The sequence below is a fragment of the Periophthalmus magnuspinnatus genome, chromosome 19 (genome assembly GCF_009829125.3).
Source record: "Periophthalmus magnuspinnatus isolate fPerMag1 chromosome 19, fPerMag1.2.pri, whole genome shotgun sequence".
NCBI classification, from domain to species: domain Eukaryota; kingdom Metazoa; phylum Chordata; class Actinopteri; order Gobiiformes; family Gobiidae; genus Periophthalmus; species Periophthalmus magnuspinnatus.
The window spans coordinates 18412376-18430838 of NC_047144.1; the positions used below are offsets into that span (position 1 = coordinate 18412376).

Here is an 18463-nt window from a genome sequence, read left to right on the forward strand (position 1 = left end):
ACGGCTTTACACAGTACAATTCCATCATGTGAACACTGTATTTAAAATGCAGTTTTCCTTTATCCATAAATAACCTCATTATATTTACAAAGCTGCTCTGATTCAGGGTCAAAGGTCATGCGCTCTGTCTATGCTCTAGTTTAACTCTTTCATTACAGCTCCGTCTGAGGCCACCTTCATAATGATCTTTTCTGGATCCGCAGTGATTTTTAAGCACAAAGTCCAAAAAGCCAATTTAACTGAGACTGAGGTAATCCCCTAATGCAGCATTAAATGTAGACACAGACAGCATATGTCACAGCCTGGAACTTAGAAGGTGCATTTTTCATAAAATGGAGCCACCTGTTAGGCAGGTGTGGAGCAGGTGTGGAGCAGGTGTGGGGCGGATCTAGTCGTACCTATCTGGCCTGGTAGTGCTCCCTGACGAGACTGACAGACATAGTACCTGTCAGACAGATGCTACACCTGTCTGACAGATGTAGTACCTGTCTGGCCTGGTAGTACTCCCTGAGGAGCCGGTCTCTCTGTATAATGGCTTCTGTCCTCTCCTTTCGAGCCACGTCTCTCTCGTCCTTCAGAGTCTCGAGGTCTTTAAAGGCCTGGTTCAGCTCCTTCTGAGTCTCTGCTTTGTTCTTCACTTCGTCGCAGTATTTCTCCAGCAGCTCGTTCTTCTCACAGATCGCACGATCTCGGTCGACTAACGCCGACGCCAACTCCTGCCATGACAGACGAAAGAGAAGAAGAGATGGTCACATGACTGAAGGGGGCGGGTCATTTTGATGATTTAAATAAACTCTGGAGGCTTCTTCTGCTTCTACTGCTCAAACACGACAAAAGACACATTCTCATTTGTTTATTTTTTATTTCCAGGATAGGATTAGCTCGGTATATTATTTAATATGTAGGAAACAACAGATAAATTCAAAATAACTGCATTCACATGTGTCATTCATAGTTTTGCTTCAGTGACAATGTACAGAGTAATTGACACCCGTTCACCCTCTCACCCGTTCACCCTCTCACCCGTTCACCCTCTCACCCGTTCACCCTCTCACCTGTCTGAGCGCCTCCATCTCTTCACTGGCCACTCTTCGTTCGGAGCAGCTGTTCTTGAGTTTGGCCTGTGCCGTGTCCAGTCCGGTCTGTAGCCGATCGACTTCTTTGATCACCTGATCGCGTTCGCTCATAATGAGCCGATACTCGCACATGACCGAGTCGCGCTCGTCCTTGTATTTCTCACACTCAGACAAAGCTTTGAGCTGCTGAGTTTTCAGTCTGGTGGTTTCAGTCTGGAGTCGCTCCATCTCCCTCTGCAGCTCCTTGTTCTGAGCCGTGGCCTTTGACAGCTCCAGGTGAGCAGAGTCGAACCTGGAGAAACAAGAGGAAAACACAAGTTAATATGAAGAAACAAGAGGAAAACACAAGTTAATATGAAGAAACAAGAGGAAAACACAAGTTAATATGAAGAAACAAGAGGAAAACACAAGTTATGGATGTGTAATATTTATAAATTTTTAAAATCAGTGTAAAAAGTAGAGCCAATCCTCATGTCAGAAGATAACATTAGATAATGGCTCTGTTAGCATGTTTACTTTCACTGTTCATTCCTGTTGCTGACAGCAGAGGGAGCTCCAGTACATAAAAGTCTAATTAGAAACAGAGTTGTAATTTTTTTAGGCCTGAGCCCTGTTTTTATTTAAATTTACTTTCCAAATATAGACATTGTTTGAAGTTAGAAAATGTGAAATCCTTCTCCCAATGCGACCAAAAGCAGGTTCACTTTACCATTAGCAATAAAAATATAATCACTTATATGCATATGAAGTACAAATATGAATGTCATTTTGCAGCAAACCTGATGGTTTAGTCAATCAGAAACCGTTTTTATAAACAAATCCACATAAAAAAGCCAGAATGCAAAATGTTATACAGTTAAACGAACAACAGAAAGTGTAAATGTGATTAATGTGCTCGGGTCCTTTCAGCCTCTAAATGTAGATCACTGTGTTTGAATGAACAAGAGGCTGAAACGGTCCCAGCAGAAGATGAACACTTCTGTCCTGGATTATCATGGCTCTAATCTGATTAAGACTGAGAATACAGATTTATTTACCTCATTTTCAGCCTTTTGCACTCAGATCCTTCAAACTACACTTCACCGGGAATAGGGAAATTTGTCCTCTGCATTTGTCCCATTATTGTAGCCGCAGTTGCCCTGGGGCAGACTGGGGCATATGTGAGGTTCTCATTTCTGTTATTCATTTTTCATGAATGTGATTTGGTAATAAAATGCTCCAATATATAAATTAAAATCATTAAAGTGTTTTAACTATTTTAGGCCTGAAACAGTTAAAAATAGAATTAATCAACTCAGGATCAGGATTAATCTCATTATTTTCTTAATTATTAAGCACCAAGTTTGGATTTAGAAATATTTCATAATTAAAAAAAAAAAAAAAAAAAGAGGTTAACTACACTGACACATATCTTCAGTGTTTTAATGAAAGCTTCAGTGTTTTTACTCTAAACACAAACCTATCAATGAAACAAACATTGTTTTTAATGAGGCCACAGTGGTGTAGGTTTAAACTATATTCTGTTTAGGCTAATCTGCTCCTTTTGTGCGACTCAGCCGGTCCAAACTGTCACAGTGGTAACGGATACTCAAAAGGAGGAGCAGCAAAAGAAAAATTCAAATCTGTCACGTCTTTATTCTAACACAACAGTGTTAGAATAAAGACATTTGACTGCTCAGACTCTGGTGGACACTGCCTTATCTCTATTGCCTTATACATTTTAGCAGCTAAATGTGAGAGCATTAGGGCTAGCCAGTATGCTAATTGCCATTATGCTAATAGGTAGAGATCACCCATTAGGAGCCTGAATGATGATGTTAAATATGAGTCTTACACAGGTCACACTGAGAGTAGCTCTTTAAATGTAGCCAACAAATAGAAACTAAACAAACAGGTGTGTTAGCTTCAGTGTAGTTAGCTCCTCCCTTCAAATATGAGGCAGTTAATCCGACCAGAACTGAAAAAAGCCTCTTGGATGACTTTTGTCCAGTGACAGATCCAGATTGTTCTGTGGCTGTGGCTCACACCTGGACGACTGTGGGATTCCACAAACGTCCAAAGGACTGGACAAACAGGTGAACGGCACATACTGCAGCCCTTTTGTTTCACAGACCTGCGTGCAGAGCAGTACTGTTGCTGGTAGTGGAAGGCGGCGTCTCGTTGCTTGAGCAGAAGCTCCAGTTGTTTCTGGAGTTGATGGTTTTCTTCCTCGGCCTGGTCCAGTCTGCTCAGGTCTGCGTTGTGATTGGCCATGTTGTCGTTGTAGCGTTTCCTCAGAGTCTCATAGTCCGATTTCAAAGCCTCAAACTTGTCCACGGCGCTGTCGTACAGTTTGGTCAGAACCTCAGAGGAGCCCTCTCTCATCACCTAGGAGACGAGATCAGTGTTAAAAACAAACAAGGGAACCTTAAATGTCTTATATAAGATTGTTCCCATGTCGATGGCTGGACTGGTGCTGTCAGAAAAAACAGTTACACAGAGATCGAGGTGTTTTTTATGGCAGATACAGTTTGACGACAGTTTCAGACGATGTCATTTTGAATTTAGATCAAACTCCAGGCCCTTGTTTTAAAATCAGAGATCTGCAGTCTGCATAGTTCTTTTAAAACTAAAGTCTTCAAATTAAAGTTTAGCATAAATAAGTTTTTCATATTTAAGCAGCTGATTGGGACGAAAAGGAGATTTAAGGCCGATATCCCGTAGGCTAAAAAGGACAAATATCGGCCGATATATCAGCCAACTCATACATGGCCTTTTAGTACATAATATGTGGGTCAATCACTAGTACAATAATACACACACAGATATCGCCAATAACACAGACAAATTTACTGATCCATAAGAGTACAGATTTCTTTAATTTTTGGTGAGTTCACTCGAGTCCAGCCGCTGTTATGTAAAAACATTACTCTAATGACCTCATTACTTTATGAGGAGCAGATCCGGTCAGGACGGCGTTAACAGAGTCTTATCTTTGACCCATCGGCTCTGATCCAATTTAAACCAACAGCAGTTTTCCACATCAGACCCTGGGACATTGAGACAAAGTGGTCTTTCTTTTAGGTTATGTAAGAGACGAGACAGAAGCAGGACTCAGGACAGAAGTAAACACTGTCCCCTGAGGTCAGCTGCTGGTCACAGATAAAGATATATATATATATATATATATATATATATATATATATATATATATATATATATATATATATATATATATATATATGTCTTTGAGCTGAAAATTAACAAAATGCATGAATTTTAGTCTTTAATAGTTCTGTAGCTAGTTCCACAGATTAGACACAGAGGTAAAGGCATAACTGTTGCCACGAAGTAAACAAGGACTAAAACTCATTTTTATTAATTTAATCATAACTCAAATTTAGACAACACATTTATTGAAGGTTTAAAGTGACAGAAAAATGCCTCCTTCTCTGTAAATAATTTTTAAAAATGCTTTTATGTTCTGTGTAAATGATCTCTACATTTTGGATGTAGTTCTCAGAGGACTTCAGTTTTAAAAATAATGAATTAATAATAATTAATTGATAATTCAATAATAATCAGGGAAACAGAGGTTTGTCAGCACTTTCTGTACTTGTAATCGAGTATAATTCTTGTACAGTTGTCCATCGCTATATCGCCGTTCACCTTTCGTGGTCTCGCTGTTTTTTTTTGGTGCGATTTTTCATGCTTTTTTACAGCGTATGAACGTGCATTGTGTTGTGCGTCATGATTGGCTGAAGGACTGTAGACCATTGTCCATCAGTCTCCTCGGTGCCGTGTCTCCTGTACAGTACAGAGTGTGTTCAGTCAAATTAACATAAATGTTTGATCAACACTACAGCGGAGCAGCGCCAGGACGAAGAGGCGCGGTCAGAGGAACTGTGAAATACGCCTGAGTCACTATTAATTAAACAAGAGAGAAATGTGAGAAAATGTTCATGCCTGTGTGAGAAAAGTGTACAAAGTGTGTGGTGAGGGGTTTTACAGCTGCAAAACATATAGAATAATTAAAAAGTAAAAAAATAAATAATTAACTTATTATTATTGCGGGTTATTTTTAGAACGTAACCCGATAAACGATGGACCACTGTACTTGAGTAAAAGTACAGGTACATGGATAGAATTATACTCGAGTACTTTACCTGTTGGTGCAGCATCCTCAGCTCCTGGACGAGCTGCATGTTGTCCTGTCTCACCAGCTCCAACTCCTCCTTCATCTGAGCGTGCTCACTGACCACACGGCTGTGCAAAGTACTATGGGTAAAATCAAGACAAAGCTGTAAGACAACTTTTCAAAGTCTACTTTTTCAAATTGCTGGTCTAAACCACAGGGTTCACAGTTCTAATGCAGAATGAACAGGATCATTTGTGTTTGAGGAGGACATTATGGTTCTTAAAATGGCATCCTTTGTGATTTTCTGATCGTGTCAAACTGATTTCAGTTCGATCGTGAATCATTCTGCAGTTGTACCTGATATAAATACATTCATATGAAGAACTTCAGACCTGTGTCGGTGTCTACACTACCGCAGAATAACCTGAGTGGCGCTCTCATCTGACCTGGAGTTTAAACCGAGTCTCTGACCTGGAGATTAAAAGACACAGTTCTAGAGCAAATGTCTCATTTTCAATCTAGCTCTGGAGCTGGAGGATATTTTTACTAAACACTAAAATGTATTTAATCTTATATAAAACACGATGAGAATCTGTGTTTTGATTTTCAATTCTCATTGTATGTATATGCACAGAATAAAAACGCATTAGGTTAAGTTTACCTTCAACTGCACATGTACTGGAAATGTGTCCCCTGCATTTGACCCATCCTTCAGTGTCTCTGTGTTAATACATTCACATATTACATGTACTTGTGTACTTGTATACTTGTGTACATTATATAACTTGTACATGGCAGTACATGCCTCATGTTTCCTTTTGTGGCACAGGCCTAATTTGAGTCTCATATTGAGGCGGAGACTCGGGTCAGATTGATGCGGAGACTCGGGTCAGAGGCGGGTCAGAGGGAGGACGGCTTAAACTCTAATCCCTCATCTGTCTGTTTGCGTTTGGGCCAGATGTGCGACCCTACACTTTTAGACACTATGGCATCAGTAAACACACGCTCAGTATTCGATCACCATTATGATTATTATTATTATTAAAAACAAAACAAACTGAGGCTGAAACAGAGTCAGAGGCGGATTGAAACAGTCAAACCACAAACGTAGAATCAGTGAACACGTTTTTACAGCAAAATAAAAACATATCTTTTTATTATAAAGAACCAGGAGCCGAGCCTGTGATTTTGACCTGTACAGACACGCCCTGAAACCCCGAGACACGCCCCCGAGACACGCCCCCGAGACACACACTGAGACACACACTGAGACACACACTGAGACACACACTGAGACACACACTGAGACACACACTGAGACACACACTGAGACACACACTGAGACACACAGACACGCCCCCGAGACACGCCCCAACACAGGAGACTCTTAGTTAAACCCTTCATATTTTCACTTTTCAGTCATAGTTTTAATTATTAAAGTAAAATAAATAAAAATAATTATGACTTTTAATGAACATAAAGCAGACTTCACTCAGTGCTCAGTGTTTTTACTGACGGAGGCTCTGGACTTCTCCACACGACCCCCTGACCACACGACCCCCTGACCACACGACCCCTGACCACACGACCCCTGACCACAAGACCCCTGACCACACGACCCCTGACCACACGACCCCTGACCACACACCACACTCTTGTCATTTACGAGTCATTTGTGGAGAGGTCCAGAGTAAACAATGAGAGTTCTACATGTTTCATTTGATTAAAATGAGCCTCAAAGGCCCAGTGTAAAAGACAAGTTCCACGTGTTTCATTTTCATACTGTCACAGACAAAGGCCCAGTGTAAACATATAAATGTTTAATCCTTTTGCTCATGTGACTAAAACTGAAATCTGGTGAATGCATCTGGAACAAAGTGAACTCAAGAGGAGAGGGAGAGAGGGAGAGAAAGTCACTGAACTCAACACATGACAAAAGATTATGAAAGATTGATGAGGGAGAGAGACAGAGAGATGGTGTTTTTTAGAGGGGAGGGGGGATAAGGAAGGGGTGGGAGATGCACTGGTCGAGAGGAGGGGGGAAGAAGGGAGGAGGAGAGAGGAGGAGAGCAGAGTTTAATGTCTGTTCAACCATGTTCTAAATGTCCATTTGTCTTTTTTCAGTTTTTCTCAATGTTTTTAAAATGTGAGTCGAGTGCAGGGGAATTGGATGAGCTTTAGGGTTTAGGGTTTTAGGGATGGGCTTTAGGATTTAGGGTTTAGGGGGTTAGGGCTTTAGGTTTAGGGGTTTAGAGGGTTAGGGTTTACGGGGTTAGGGCTTTAGGTGGTTATGGTTTAGGGTTTAGAGCTTGAGGGTTTAGGGGGTTAGGGCTTTAGGGTTGAGGGGTTTAGATGTTTAGGGGTTTATGGTTTAGGGATTTAGGGGTTTAGATGTTTAAAGTTTAGGGTTTAGATGTTTAGGGCTTTAGATGTTTAGGGTTCACGGGTTTAGATGTTTAGGGTTCAGGGGTTTATAGTTTAGGGTAAAGGGTTTATGGAGTATGACTCACTGGTAAAAGTCTGCCTTCTTCACTGCCTCCTCACAGCGTTTCAAAGTGCTGCTGTGCTGGTTCTGCAGAGACTGGAGGTCGGCCATCGCCTTTAGACACTGCAGCTTCAAGCGCTCGTAATCGTGGCCCTGTTTGGAGTTTGGTCTAAAGAACAAAACAACACAAATACGTTACAGAAGAAGAAAGAACTTAAATCCGCCCTATTGTGCTTGTGTCTCTATAGTTCTCATCTCTGACACCATCATTATGTTATAACTTACAAATTTTATATCACAATAATCATCTAAGACGACTTAATAAGATAAACAAGTACGCTGACTTCTGCGTTAGGAAACTGCAGTGCCCAATGGGAGCTGACGTCGCTGTAAACGTCAACACAACAACACGCCCCCTATAGATAGCTACAAATCACACTAGCGAGCAGCCCATTTTTGTTCATTTGCGACGCTGCAGAATCCTACGAGTATCACTGATTAAGAAAATAAAACTGGGAAGTTATGGTAGTGTATCTCACAGTGGGCTTGTACTGGTGGAGGTGAAAATGGGGGTGGATTGGCAAAATGGAGTCTTGATAATGAGAGATTAAAGATTACTCAAACATGAATCACTCCACATACAACTTCAGAGGCTCAACGAGAAGAAACGACAAGAAACAATGTTAAAGATCTGAACAGTCCGAGGAGCAGTCCGAGGAGCAGTCCGAGGAGCAGTCCGAGGAGCAGTCCGAGGAGCAGTCCGAGGAGCAGTCCGAGGAGCAGTCCGAGGAGCAGTCCGAGGAGCAGTCCGAGGAGCAGGGCTGGTTTTATGTCAATATCCAGGTAAGTTTTCTGTCATTTTAGGTCCAACAGAGATTTGCCACGCTCTTAAAACATGAGCTTTGCAGACTCTGGGAGGAGGAGCTGTTCAAGTTTACCACTAAACAGGCCAATCAAAATGATCTCCAACAACCTGGACATGAGGAGATGTTCCTCACAGCTTGGACAACAGAGAAGAACCAGGCTTATAAAACCATGGAACAGGCTGTGGAGGCCTCACTGGACAACGCTGAGGACCTCACTGAGAAGAAGATGCCACATGAAGCTGTGGAACTGGAGAGAGAAGAAACTAAGAGCTCCATCCAGGATCCACTGATGAATCCAAAACTCATCTGGTCTCCTGTCAACTTAAAAGAGCAAAACTGACGACCTCATGGAGAAGAACCAAGGAGAGAACGTGACATTGGACAGAGATGGACAGATTCATCCAGTCACTGATGAAGTCCAGCTGAGGTTCAAATTCAACACCGTCAGTTTGAAGAAGAAGAACGTGTGTCCGACTGGTCCAGAGAACTTTTATTTATTTTCACAAACTCAAAGCCCAATAGTTTAAACCAACACAAGGACACTGCAAGAACAAAGGTGCCTCTACATTATAGTGCAATGTTTGCTAAGGCCCAGTTTGGACCCCGGTTTGGACCCCGGTTTGGACCTACTTTAGACTTGTCTTCATATTTGGCTCAAACTTCACTGTGTCAAAATCAAATAAAAATATTTGTGTAGTTTATTTTCATCTCTAGTTCTTGTTATTTGGACGTGAATGATTCTTGTAGATGCAGCTCACGTTGGGCCTTGGTTGTGCTCGTTCTGTCTGTGTTCCTGCCTTGGTTCTGGTTCTGTCTGTTCTTGTTCAGTCTCTTGTTCTGTCTCAGTTCAGTTTTTATGTCACAGTCTAATAAACCTTCAGACTTGTACAAATGGCTTTGTTACATTTTAAACCTTGGGAGAACAGGAGCTTCAGACTCTTATTATGATTTTAATGTTATGACTGATCCTGACGACAGTGAAGCCGTTAAAAAAAAACGTGAAAACTTCATTATTTCTGCAAAAGCATCAACTTCATCAGGGCTAAAGTCCCATTGGTCTCCTGAGAAACATCTTATAAACATCTTTAACACACATTAACACACCTGCAGTCGTCAAAAGTCGTCCCGGGAGACGACAGGGCGAGCCGTTTGCGCAGCTCATCTCTCTCGCGTGTCACCTGTCGCAGCTGGAAAAGGACGGTCTCAATCTTCTCACTGACCACTAGGGGGCCCTCCAGGAGCGTGGGGGGAGGAGAGGAGGCTGGGGCCGGGGTACCTACAGCAGAGTAAGGTTGTTTCAGATGACATCACAGCGTTCTATTGGCCAATCATGAAGCTCATATTAAACTTTTACAAACAGCTGTGTTTTGTAACAGTGACGTCACTGATAGAAATGATCAGATTCAACATTTATGTATTTACCTTTTGGAGATTTCTTACTTAAAATATGATGCAATCAAACGCTCCAAAAGAAGAGTGCAGAGGTATATATGTGTGTGTGAGTGTGCATGTGAGTGTGTATATGTGTATTAAGAGTGTGTGTGTGTGTGCAGAATCACTTTCATGTGGCATGGTCCATTTTTATACTGGCTGCAGTTCAGTGTTTGGACAGGAAATAAAAATAAGTCTTTGTAAATGTTGGTGAAGTCCACTCAAACTATAATATAAAAGGTTTTCATTCATTTGGCTCCGCCCATTTGAACTGATCAAAAATGTAAAAGTGCTGCTCCTGATTTTTTCTTAAAAACACAACTAGTTCATTACTCATTACTCACCATGATGAGTTTATAAACACTTTTTACAACTCAGACCAGGGCAGTTTTGCCATCACGGTAAACAATAACTAGCATGCTAACAGTGCATGTTCTGATGATCGAACAATGAAACGCTTACGATTAGACTCAGACAGAACACAGTGGAATGTATGAGACTTGTTTTGATTAAATAAATGGGGTGCATTTCTAAAAGAGATTACATTTCAAGAATCGATATTTTACTAAAAAATCGAATCTTTGAGCTCATTCAGTGCGTTCGACTCTGGAGACTCACCCAAACTGCTGAGGGAGCTGCTGCTCTCAGAGTCTGACGGCATCATGGACAGAACGCTGCACGAGGAGCCTGAAGAAGAACAGAAGAAGTTTAGTTTTATAGAACAGAAAAGTCCACATTAAACTTCCACCATTTTAGAATTTTGAATTGATCTGGATTAAACACACATATTCGCACACACGCGCACACAGCCCAAACTCCGAGATGACTTCTTTTCAAAACCTAAGGACAAAACCTAAACTCAGGCCTTGATGTTTCACACAACCACCGACGACAGAGGAGCAGAGCATGATGGGAAATAACTACAGCCACAAGTCTGATTCTGAACTGAAATAAACAACGAATGAGACGATAAAGATGATGTTGTCCTGGGAGATGGCAGAACCTGAGGGACAGACTTAAAATGGACGATGACTTAAAAAAAAAAAAAAAAAAAAAAAGAGAGAATGAGGAGGAGAAAGAGGAGAGAGGGAGAGAGAGAGAAAGACAGAGAAAGAAAGACAGGGGGGGGTCATGCTTGTCCTGGTTTCCCCTGCTTGTGTTTGTCTTGTTCTGTGTTTGAACAGGGCCACACCTCTTTGTCAAACCCTGATCTGGTCAGATCTCTTTAAACAGAGTTGAGTCTGGTCAGGACTTTGATGGGAGACTGCAGGGAAAACCAGGTGCCACAAGGGGGCGCTAGCTGCAAAACTGTTCTTGTGTCGTTAGGCAAGACACTTCATCTGCATTGCATAGTTAAATGTGTGTGTGCGAGTGTTGGTGGGAGGAGTCTATGGTGCAGATTGGCAGCCTTCCTTCTGTCAGTCTGCCCCAGGGCAGCTGTGGCTACATTAAGGAGAAGCTCACGACTACAGAGTGTGGAGTGAGTGAATAATTCAGGAAACTGAAGTGACTGAGCATCTGGAAAAGAGCTGTTTAAGACTGCTGCTGCTGCTGCTGCTGCTGCTAATGCTACTACTAGTGTGGTACTGTCACTGGGCTCTCCCTGTAGAAATACAAATAAATGAAACAAATTATTTCAAAAGAGCAGAAGCAGAATATGCAAACAAACAAAACACGAGTTTAACCTCATCCTGAACCACGCCATCGATCAATGTTCTGTTAAAACTTTCACAGGCTCCATTATTGAGTCAATATTTATGATAGTCAATATTTATAATAAGGCCATAGCTCTGCTCTCCACAGCTCCGTGTGCAACATCACACACAAAACTTATTTGGGGCAGTTTTACACATATAATCTGGTCTTTTAACCCCAGTGTAAACAGCACACAGAACAGCACAGGGAACCTTTGTATTGTATTTGTATTGTATTTGTACTGAATTTGTATGGTATTGTATTTATATTATATTTCATCCTGGACAGGGGCTCTCACACTCACTAGTCCTCGGCCTCCTTCCTTACAGCTCATGTACAGTCTCAGGGTGCTGGAGATATATATATATACATATATACATACATACATACACACACACACACACCCCCCCACCCCTGTGTTGTTGTTAAAGTTGCTGTGTGTTCTGCCCGTGTTTGTGTTGTTAAAGTTGCTGTGTGTTCTGCCTGTGTTTGTGTTGTTAAAGTTGCTGTGTGTTCTGCCTGTGTTTGTGTTGTTAAAGTTGCTGTGTGTTCTGCCTGTGTTTGTGTTGTTAAAGTTGCTGTGTGTTCTGCCTGTGTTTGTGTTGTTAAAGTTGCTGTGTGTTCTGCCTGTGTTTGTGTTGTTAAAGTTGCTGTGTGTTCTGCCTGTGTTTGTGTTGTTAAAGTTGCTGTGTGTTCTGCCTGTGTTTGTGTTGTTAAAGTTGCTGTGTGTTCTGCCTGTGTTTGTGTTGTTAAAGTTGCTTTGTGTTCTGCCTGTGTTTGTGTTGTTGTTAAAGTTGCTGTGTGTTCTGCCTGTGTTTGTGTTATTAAAGTTGCTTTGTGTTCTGCCTGTGTTTGTGTTGCTGTTAAAGTTGCTGTGTGTTCTGCCTGTGTTTGTACTATTGAAAGGAACACTGACATTTTCAATCCTGCTTCTGATATTTTGGTTTTGAGCTTTGGGAGATTCTCAAAAAACAAAACATTGATCTAGTTTTGTATCAAAAAATGTTAGGAGAAAGGTCAACGGTTAAAGGTCAAGGGTCAGGGCTGAGTGCGGTGTTCTCAGATCCATTGGGACGATGGTTAATTTGACAATAACATTCACACGTGTTTTTACCTCCAACAGAACTGACCCTGCCCCAGTCCAGTCCCCGTGTGGCTTTAAAATGTAGATAAAAGACAAAAATAACATTTAACAAATAAAAACAAACGGATTAATGCAGAAACGGTTAAAAGTGTTAGTAGGAGAACACGCCCTCTCTCTGTGAGTGGGCTTGCCTCTCCACACATCTGGTCTGTAACTTTGTGTGTTAGCATCACCTGCTTCATTCAGTGAATATATTGCACATTAATGCCGTACTGTGAAACATTCTGGACAATGCACATCTCTATGGAGACAAGTAATGCACTTTTTTCTGGTGGATGGTCCATCATCTGCTTGTCTCCATGGAGACGCAATTACTTTGACAGTATGGCATTAAACTGATCCGTCTCCACAGTAAGAATAAAAGCTTTGAGTTAATAATGGAAAAAAATGCAAGATTTATAATGTCACACTATGGAACATTCCCGGAAAAGTAATCTCTATGGATACAAGCATGCAGCAAACAATGCTTAAAAAGTTACACAGTGCAGCTTTAAATGCCTCCAGTGTACAGTTGTGTGTCACATTTGTGCCGTTTCAAATAAAGCCTAATGTATTTTCTTTATGCAGTTGGTCTAAACTAAACATCAGCCTCTGCTTCAGACTTACAGTCGATATATTGGCCGGTCGATATATCAGTCAGTCGATATATCGGCCGGTCAATACATGGCCCATCTGTAAAATATTGATTCTAAGGAAAAGGCTTGTTCTGTAAAACTCATTCTGACACTTTTTTGACAACGTAATTTTCAACATAAAATGACAGGACTTTGCAGCAGAGCTGAAACATTTATCAGAATTAAATCAAAATCAGTTTGAACAAAATCAGCAAATCACAAAGACGCAGCTTGTGAAGTACTGTGTCTCTATAATTCAGCCTCATTTGGAGGGACAGTCAAACGCCCATCTGGACTTTAGTTGTAGTTGAAATATTAGTTCAATTAAAATGTTAAATTAAAAGTAAAATCCTGGTGTTGAAAAAAAACCTCTTGGCAAAAAGTCTGTCTGTTTTTTACTAAAGGAGGTCTGTTTTTTACGCTGAAGGAGGTTTGTTTTTTTACTAAAGGAGGTTTGTTTTTTTTACACTGAAGGAGGTTTTCAGCTTCACTGACTCAAACTGCCCCGTGACAGAAATTGGTTCATTTAGATAAAGGTTGAACACATCATTTATTTACTTAACTCCATCTAAAAAATATTACATAGAGTTTTGTTCTCATGCACTGTGTTGTTGTGTTGTTTCTAGTGAGTTTTACACGTTTTTATGTGAAAATGATCCTATTTGGAGTTATCTACTATAGTTTTAATCCTACAGTGATTTTGTCTTTAATTATTTTCTTGCGGGATTTGCTTTTCCTTTATTTAATCCACAGAAAAAGAAATAATAATCTACAAAGTGGCAGAATAATATAAAAAGTGGCAGAATAATCTAAAAAGTGTCTGACCGGTGGAGTGGTCCGGTCCGGTCCGGTCCAGGAGCAGCGCGTGCACGCGCGGATGCACGGTCTCCAGAGCCGCGCAAAACTCCATGAAACAGTCCGTGTCCTTCCTCTGCAGGATTTTCAGGAGCAGCTCCACTTTCTCCGAGTTGGAGGAGCAGCTGTGTCCGAGCTCGAACCCTTCAGACTGAGACATGGCTCCGGACCGAACCAGCGCGTCCACGAGCCGGTCCGGGTCCGTGACCTGCTCCACCAGGTCCGGGGAACACTTCTCCAGCAGCGCCCTGTGTTTAGGCTCCATGCGTCCAGCACCAAAAGCTCCAAAACAAATCGATAAATCCACGAGTTTAATCCACGAGTTTAAAGTCGACGCTGCTCAGAAGAATCCCGAACGAGAGCCGAACAGGAGCCGAACGAGAGCCGAACAGGAGCCAAACAGGAGCCAAGCCCGGACGGTCAGCGGCGAAGATCAGAACCAGGCAAAGATCCGCCCGAAGCAGCAGGAGCCATGTTTGTTTCTGCTCCAGGATGACAGCTCATTTCCCGCGCTCTCTCGGCCCTTTTCCCGCTGAAACTCGCCTCCTCGCGCGGGGCTTTCACTCGGGGCTCGTTACGGAAACATTTCGGGGCAAAAAAACAACTTTTTCTCGACATGTCGCTAAGTTTGTGCGCACTTTTGGAGCGCTGTTTGCGGACTCAGGGCTGCGCCATGGCTCAGGGGGAGGAGTCTGAAGGAGCCAATCACAGCGCGGACTGAAAGAGCCAATCACAGCAAAGCGGAGGGTGAAGGTGACGAGGGGCGGGGCTTACGTTACGCAGCTCACCTGGATTTACGTACAAGTATTTTAATTGTAACTTAACTTTAGTAAAGAGGCCACCGTGAAACATCCAGTATAAAACAAATATGAAACATTCAGAAATGATTCACAAAATAGACAAACTCCTTATCTTCACTGGGCTGTTAAAAGTATTTATATGTAAGTATTTGTATTAAAGTATTTACATAAAACTGCATATGGCAAGAAACACATGTCCAACCAGCTCTGTTTTGTAAGGAGTTGATTCAGTTTAAAATATATCCAAATATCTGAGCACATCTTTTACTTTTTTGACCTGAAACAAATATATAAAGTGACCTGAATGTAGTTTTTTACTTTATATATTTGACTCAGGTTAAATATATAGTGTTGTTTTTGTTTTTTTTTATTTTGTATCTTCGTGTATTTCTCTGAAGTGTCTGTGTTGTTCCTCAGTCGTCCAGGTCTGATTTATAGTAAGTGACCTGAGTGTTTTTTACTTTATATATTTCCTTTATATATTTGACACACAAACACACACACATACATTATATATATATTCTGGAGCAGTATGGTGGAGCTGGGTTTAGTTTGATCCGCTCTCACATCTCATTTTGCCGCTCGGTCTAATCCATCATTTATAATTTGTTTATTTCACTTATGAAGTTTAAAGCGGGATTATCGCTCTGGCCAAATGTCACTCAAAATCCCGCAAATTAAACTGGACACAGCACTCCACATGTACGCAGTGTGAACCGTGTGAACTGTATAGAACACAATAGAACACTACAGAACTCTCTAGTGTTCTATACATGTGTCAGGAGGATTTACTAACCTGGATTAAATAAATAAAATATAATTTCAAACATAAACCAGATCATTGATGCGTTTGATGCTTTCAGTTGATTGTATCCGAACACACATCTGTCCAGAATGATGTAAAGTCAGGTCTGTTGCCATAGCGATGAACAATTCATCACAAAATATCATACCTTTTGAATGGTTAATAGTCCTCAAAATGGCACCTTATAACAGGAAGATGTGCACAAAACAGTTTTATTTAATTTAATGACTTTTACTGTTCAAATGATGTAATATTTCTGTTTGTACTGTTAATTTAACCCTTTGTGTCTGGAGGTGCCTAACCGTCACTATGGGGTTTATTGGGGGAAAATGAGATTTAAAAGGTAAAGATAACTTAGTATACAGCCTTCAAAGCGGCCAGACATCCTGGAAGTGTGAAAACTATGGTTCAAGTCTCACCTCTACAGTTTCATCTCTACAGTTTCTACAGTCTCACCTCTACAGTTTCATCTCTACAGTCTCACCTCTACAGCCTCACCTCTACAGTTTCTACAGTCTCACCTCTACAGTTTCATCTCTACAGTCTCACCTCTACAGTCTCACCTCTACAGTCTCACCTCTACAGTTTCTACAGTCTCACCTCTACAGTTTCTACAGTCTCACCTCTACAGTTTCATCTCTACAGTTTCTACAGTCTCACTTCTACAGTCTCATCTGGCTCCAGTCTTACCTTACGAACCGGCATCAGTTCATCCACATCAACCATTGCTCCTCTTCCATAGCCCCCCTGCAGCAGGGAGTCCCCCAAGGTTCGGTGCTTGGTCCTCTCCTCTTCATTCTCTACATCCTCGCCCTCGGCAACATCATTCGTCGTCACGGTCTCCGCTTTCACTGCTACGCTGACGACATCCAACTTTACATCTCCACAACATCCATCAACCCCAGCATCCACTCCACTCTCACCCACTGCCTAACAGACATCAAAAACTGGATGAATCACAACTTCCTCAAACTAAACAGCGACAAAACAGACTTCATCATCATCGGTCCACACAACACTTCACCCTGCACTTTGACAACACCACACTCTCTCCATCCTCACTCATCCGCAACCTCGGTGTGTGCCTCGACCACACTCTTTGATTTGAACCCCACATCAGGCACATAACCCGGACTGCATTCTTTCACCTCAAAAACATAGCCCGTCTCTGCCCCTTAACTCACTTTCTCTGCCGCTGAAACTCTCATCCACACATTCATCACATCCAGAATCGACTACTGCAATAGCATCCTCTACGGTACACCACCCAAAACCCTCAACAGACGACAGTACATTCAGAACTCCGCTGCCCGGCTCCTCACCCACACCCGCTCACGTGAACACATCACTCCTGTCCTCCACAAGCTCCACTGGCTCCCCATCCCTCAGCGCATCCACTTCAAAATCCTTCTCATCACATTCAAAGCTCTCCACCACCTGGCCCCTCCTTACCTCACAGACCTGCTCCACCACCACACTCCATCTCGCCTCCTCCGCTCCTCCAGCTCCAACCTCCTGTCCCTGCCCTGTAGGACCAAGCTCCGAACCTGGGGGGGGACAGAGCCTTCTCCATCGCTGCCTCCTCTGGAAGTCACTGCCCAAACCCCTCCGTGACCTCTGACCTCCCCACCTTCAAAAAAAAGAACTCAAAACTCACCTGTTTAAAATTGCTTTTAATGTTTGATTTTATGTTGTAATTTTTGTGACATTTTATTCTTTTATGTACTGTGAAGAGACTTTGAGTGTCCTGAAAAGCGCTATATAAATAAAATGTATTATTATTATTATCTCTACAGTCTCACCATTACAGTCTCATGTCTGCACACCGCTCTCATATAAACCCACATTCGTCTCCATGTGTCCTCCCTGTGCTTCAGGCTCACACTGTGTACTTACACAGAGTACTTACTTACTAAAGTATACAGAACACAAACATGAATAATTTAAGTATTCTGTCTGGAAATCAGGGTCATGTGTTTGGCTCCAAATCCAACCCCCATCGCCTGTTTCATTTTCTTTTGACCCACATATTCAGAGCCCACAGGAAACACTCTATGTTCACAATTAGAATCTGAAATCTGAAAATGAAACAAAAGACTTTTTCAAGATTTGGATTGAATTTGAATTTGAAATAACCAAACCAAAGGAACCAAATATAATTGGTTTTCATTCTGTGCCCTACCTGCACATTCATCCTATGGCAGGGTGGGTGCTGAATGGAAGTGTCTGGCCCAAAAGCACCAACAGCGGTTTAATAAATCTAGATAACACTAGATTCATAAATGGGTAAGCACACACAGGTTTATTTAAATGTGACTATTATTGTGTTGAAATCTGGACTCAAAATGTGACTTTTTGCCTTGTTTTTATTTCAGAGTTTATTTATTTTCAGAGTTTTTAAAAATACATTATTGTACCTTATTGTGAGAAGGCTCTCTTCTCCGCAGACCTCACCTGACGGTATCACCTGTCTTTGAGGATGTAGACACCATGCTGCAAGTTTAATGCCACACTGCGGAACGTTTCGGGCAAAGTACTATCATCATTACAATGCAGGACAAAAAACATAGTGCTC

General features: G+C 41.8%; 1 protein-coding gene across 1 annotated transcript in view; it reads right to left on the reverse strand.

Annotated features, from left to right (window-relative positions):
• The window catches only part of LOC117387046 (disks large homolog 5-like), a 35219-nt gene extending 20261 nt beyond the window's left edge, over positions 1 to 14958 (reverse strand). The window contains exons 1-8 of the mRNA XM_055229451.1: positions 14254 to 14958; positions 10594 to 10662; positions 9649 to 9820; positions 7704 to 7847; positions 5222 to 5333; positions 3190 to 3443; positions 1056 to 1368; positions 486 to 716 (exon numbers count right to left, since the gene is read on the reverse strand). Coding sequence (XP_055085426.1) covers positions 486 to 716; positions 1056 to 1368; positions 3190 to 3443; positions 5222 to 5333; positions 7704 to 7847; positions 9649 to 9820; positions 10594 to 10662; positions 14254 to 14548 — 1590 coding nt within the window. The 5' untranslated portion in view covers positions 14549 to 14958. The remainder of the gene's footprint in view (positions 1 to 485; positions 717 to 1055; positions 1369 to 3189; positions 3444 to 5221; positions 5334 to 7703; positions 7848 to 9648; positions 9821 to 10593; positions 10663 to 14253) is intronic.
• Between the last annotated feature and the right edge of the window lie 3505 nt (positions 14959 to 18463).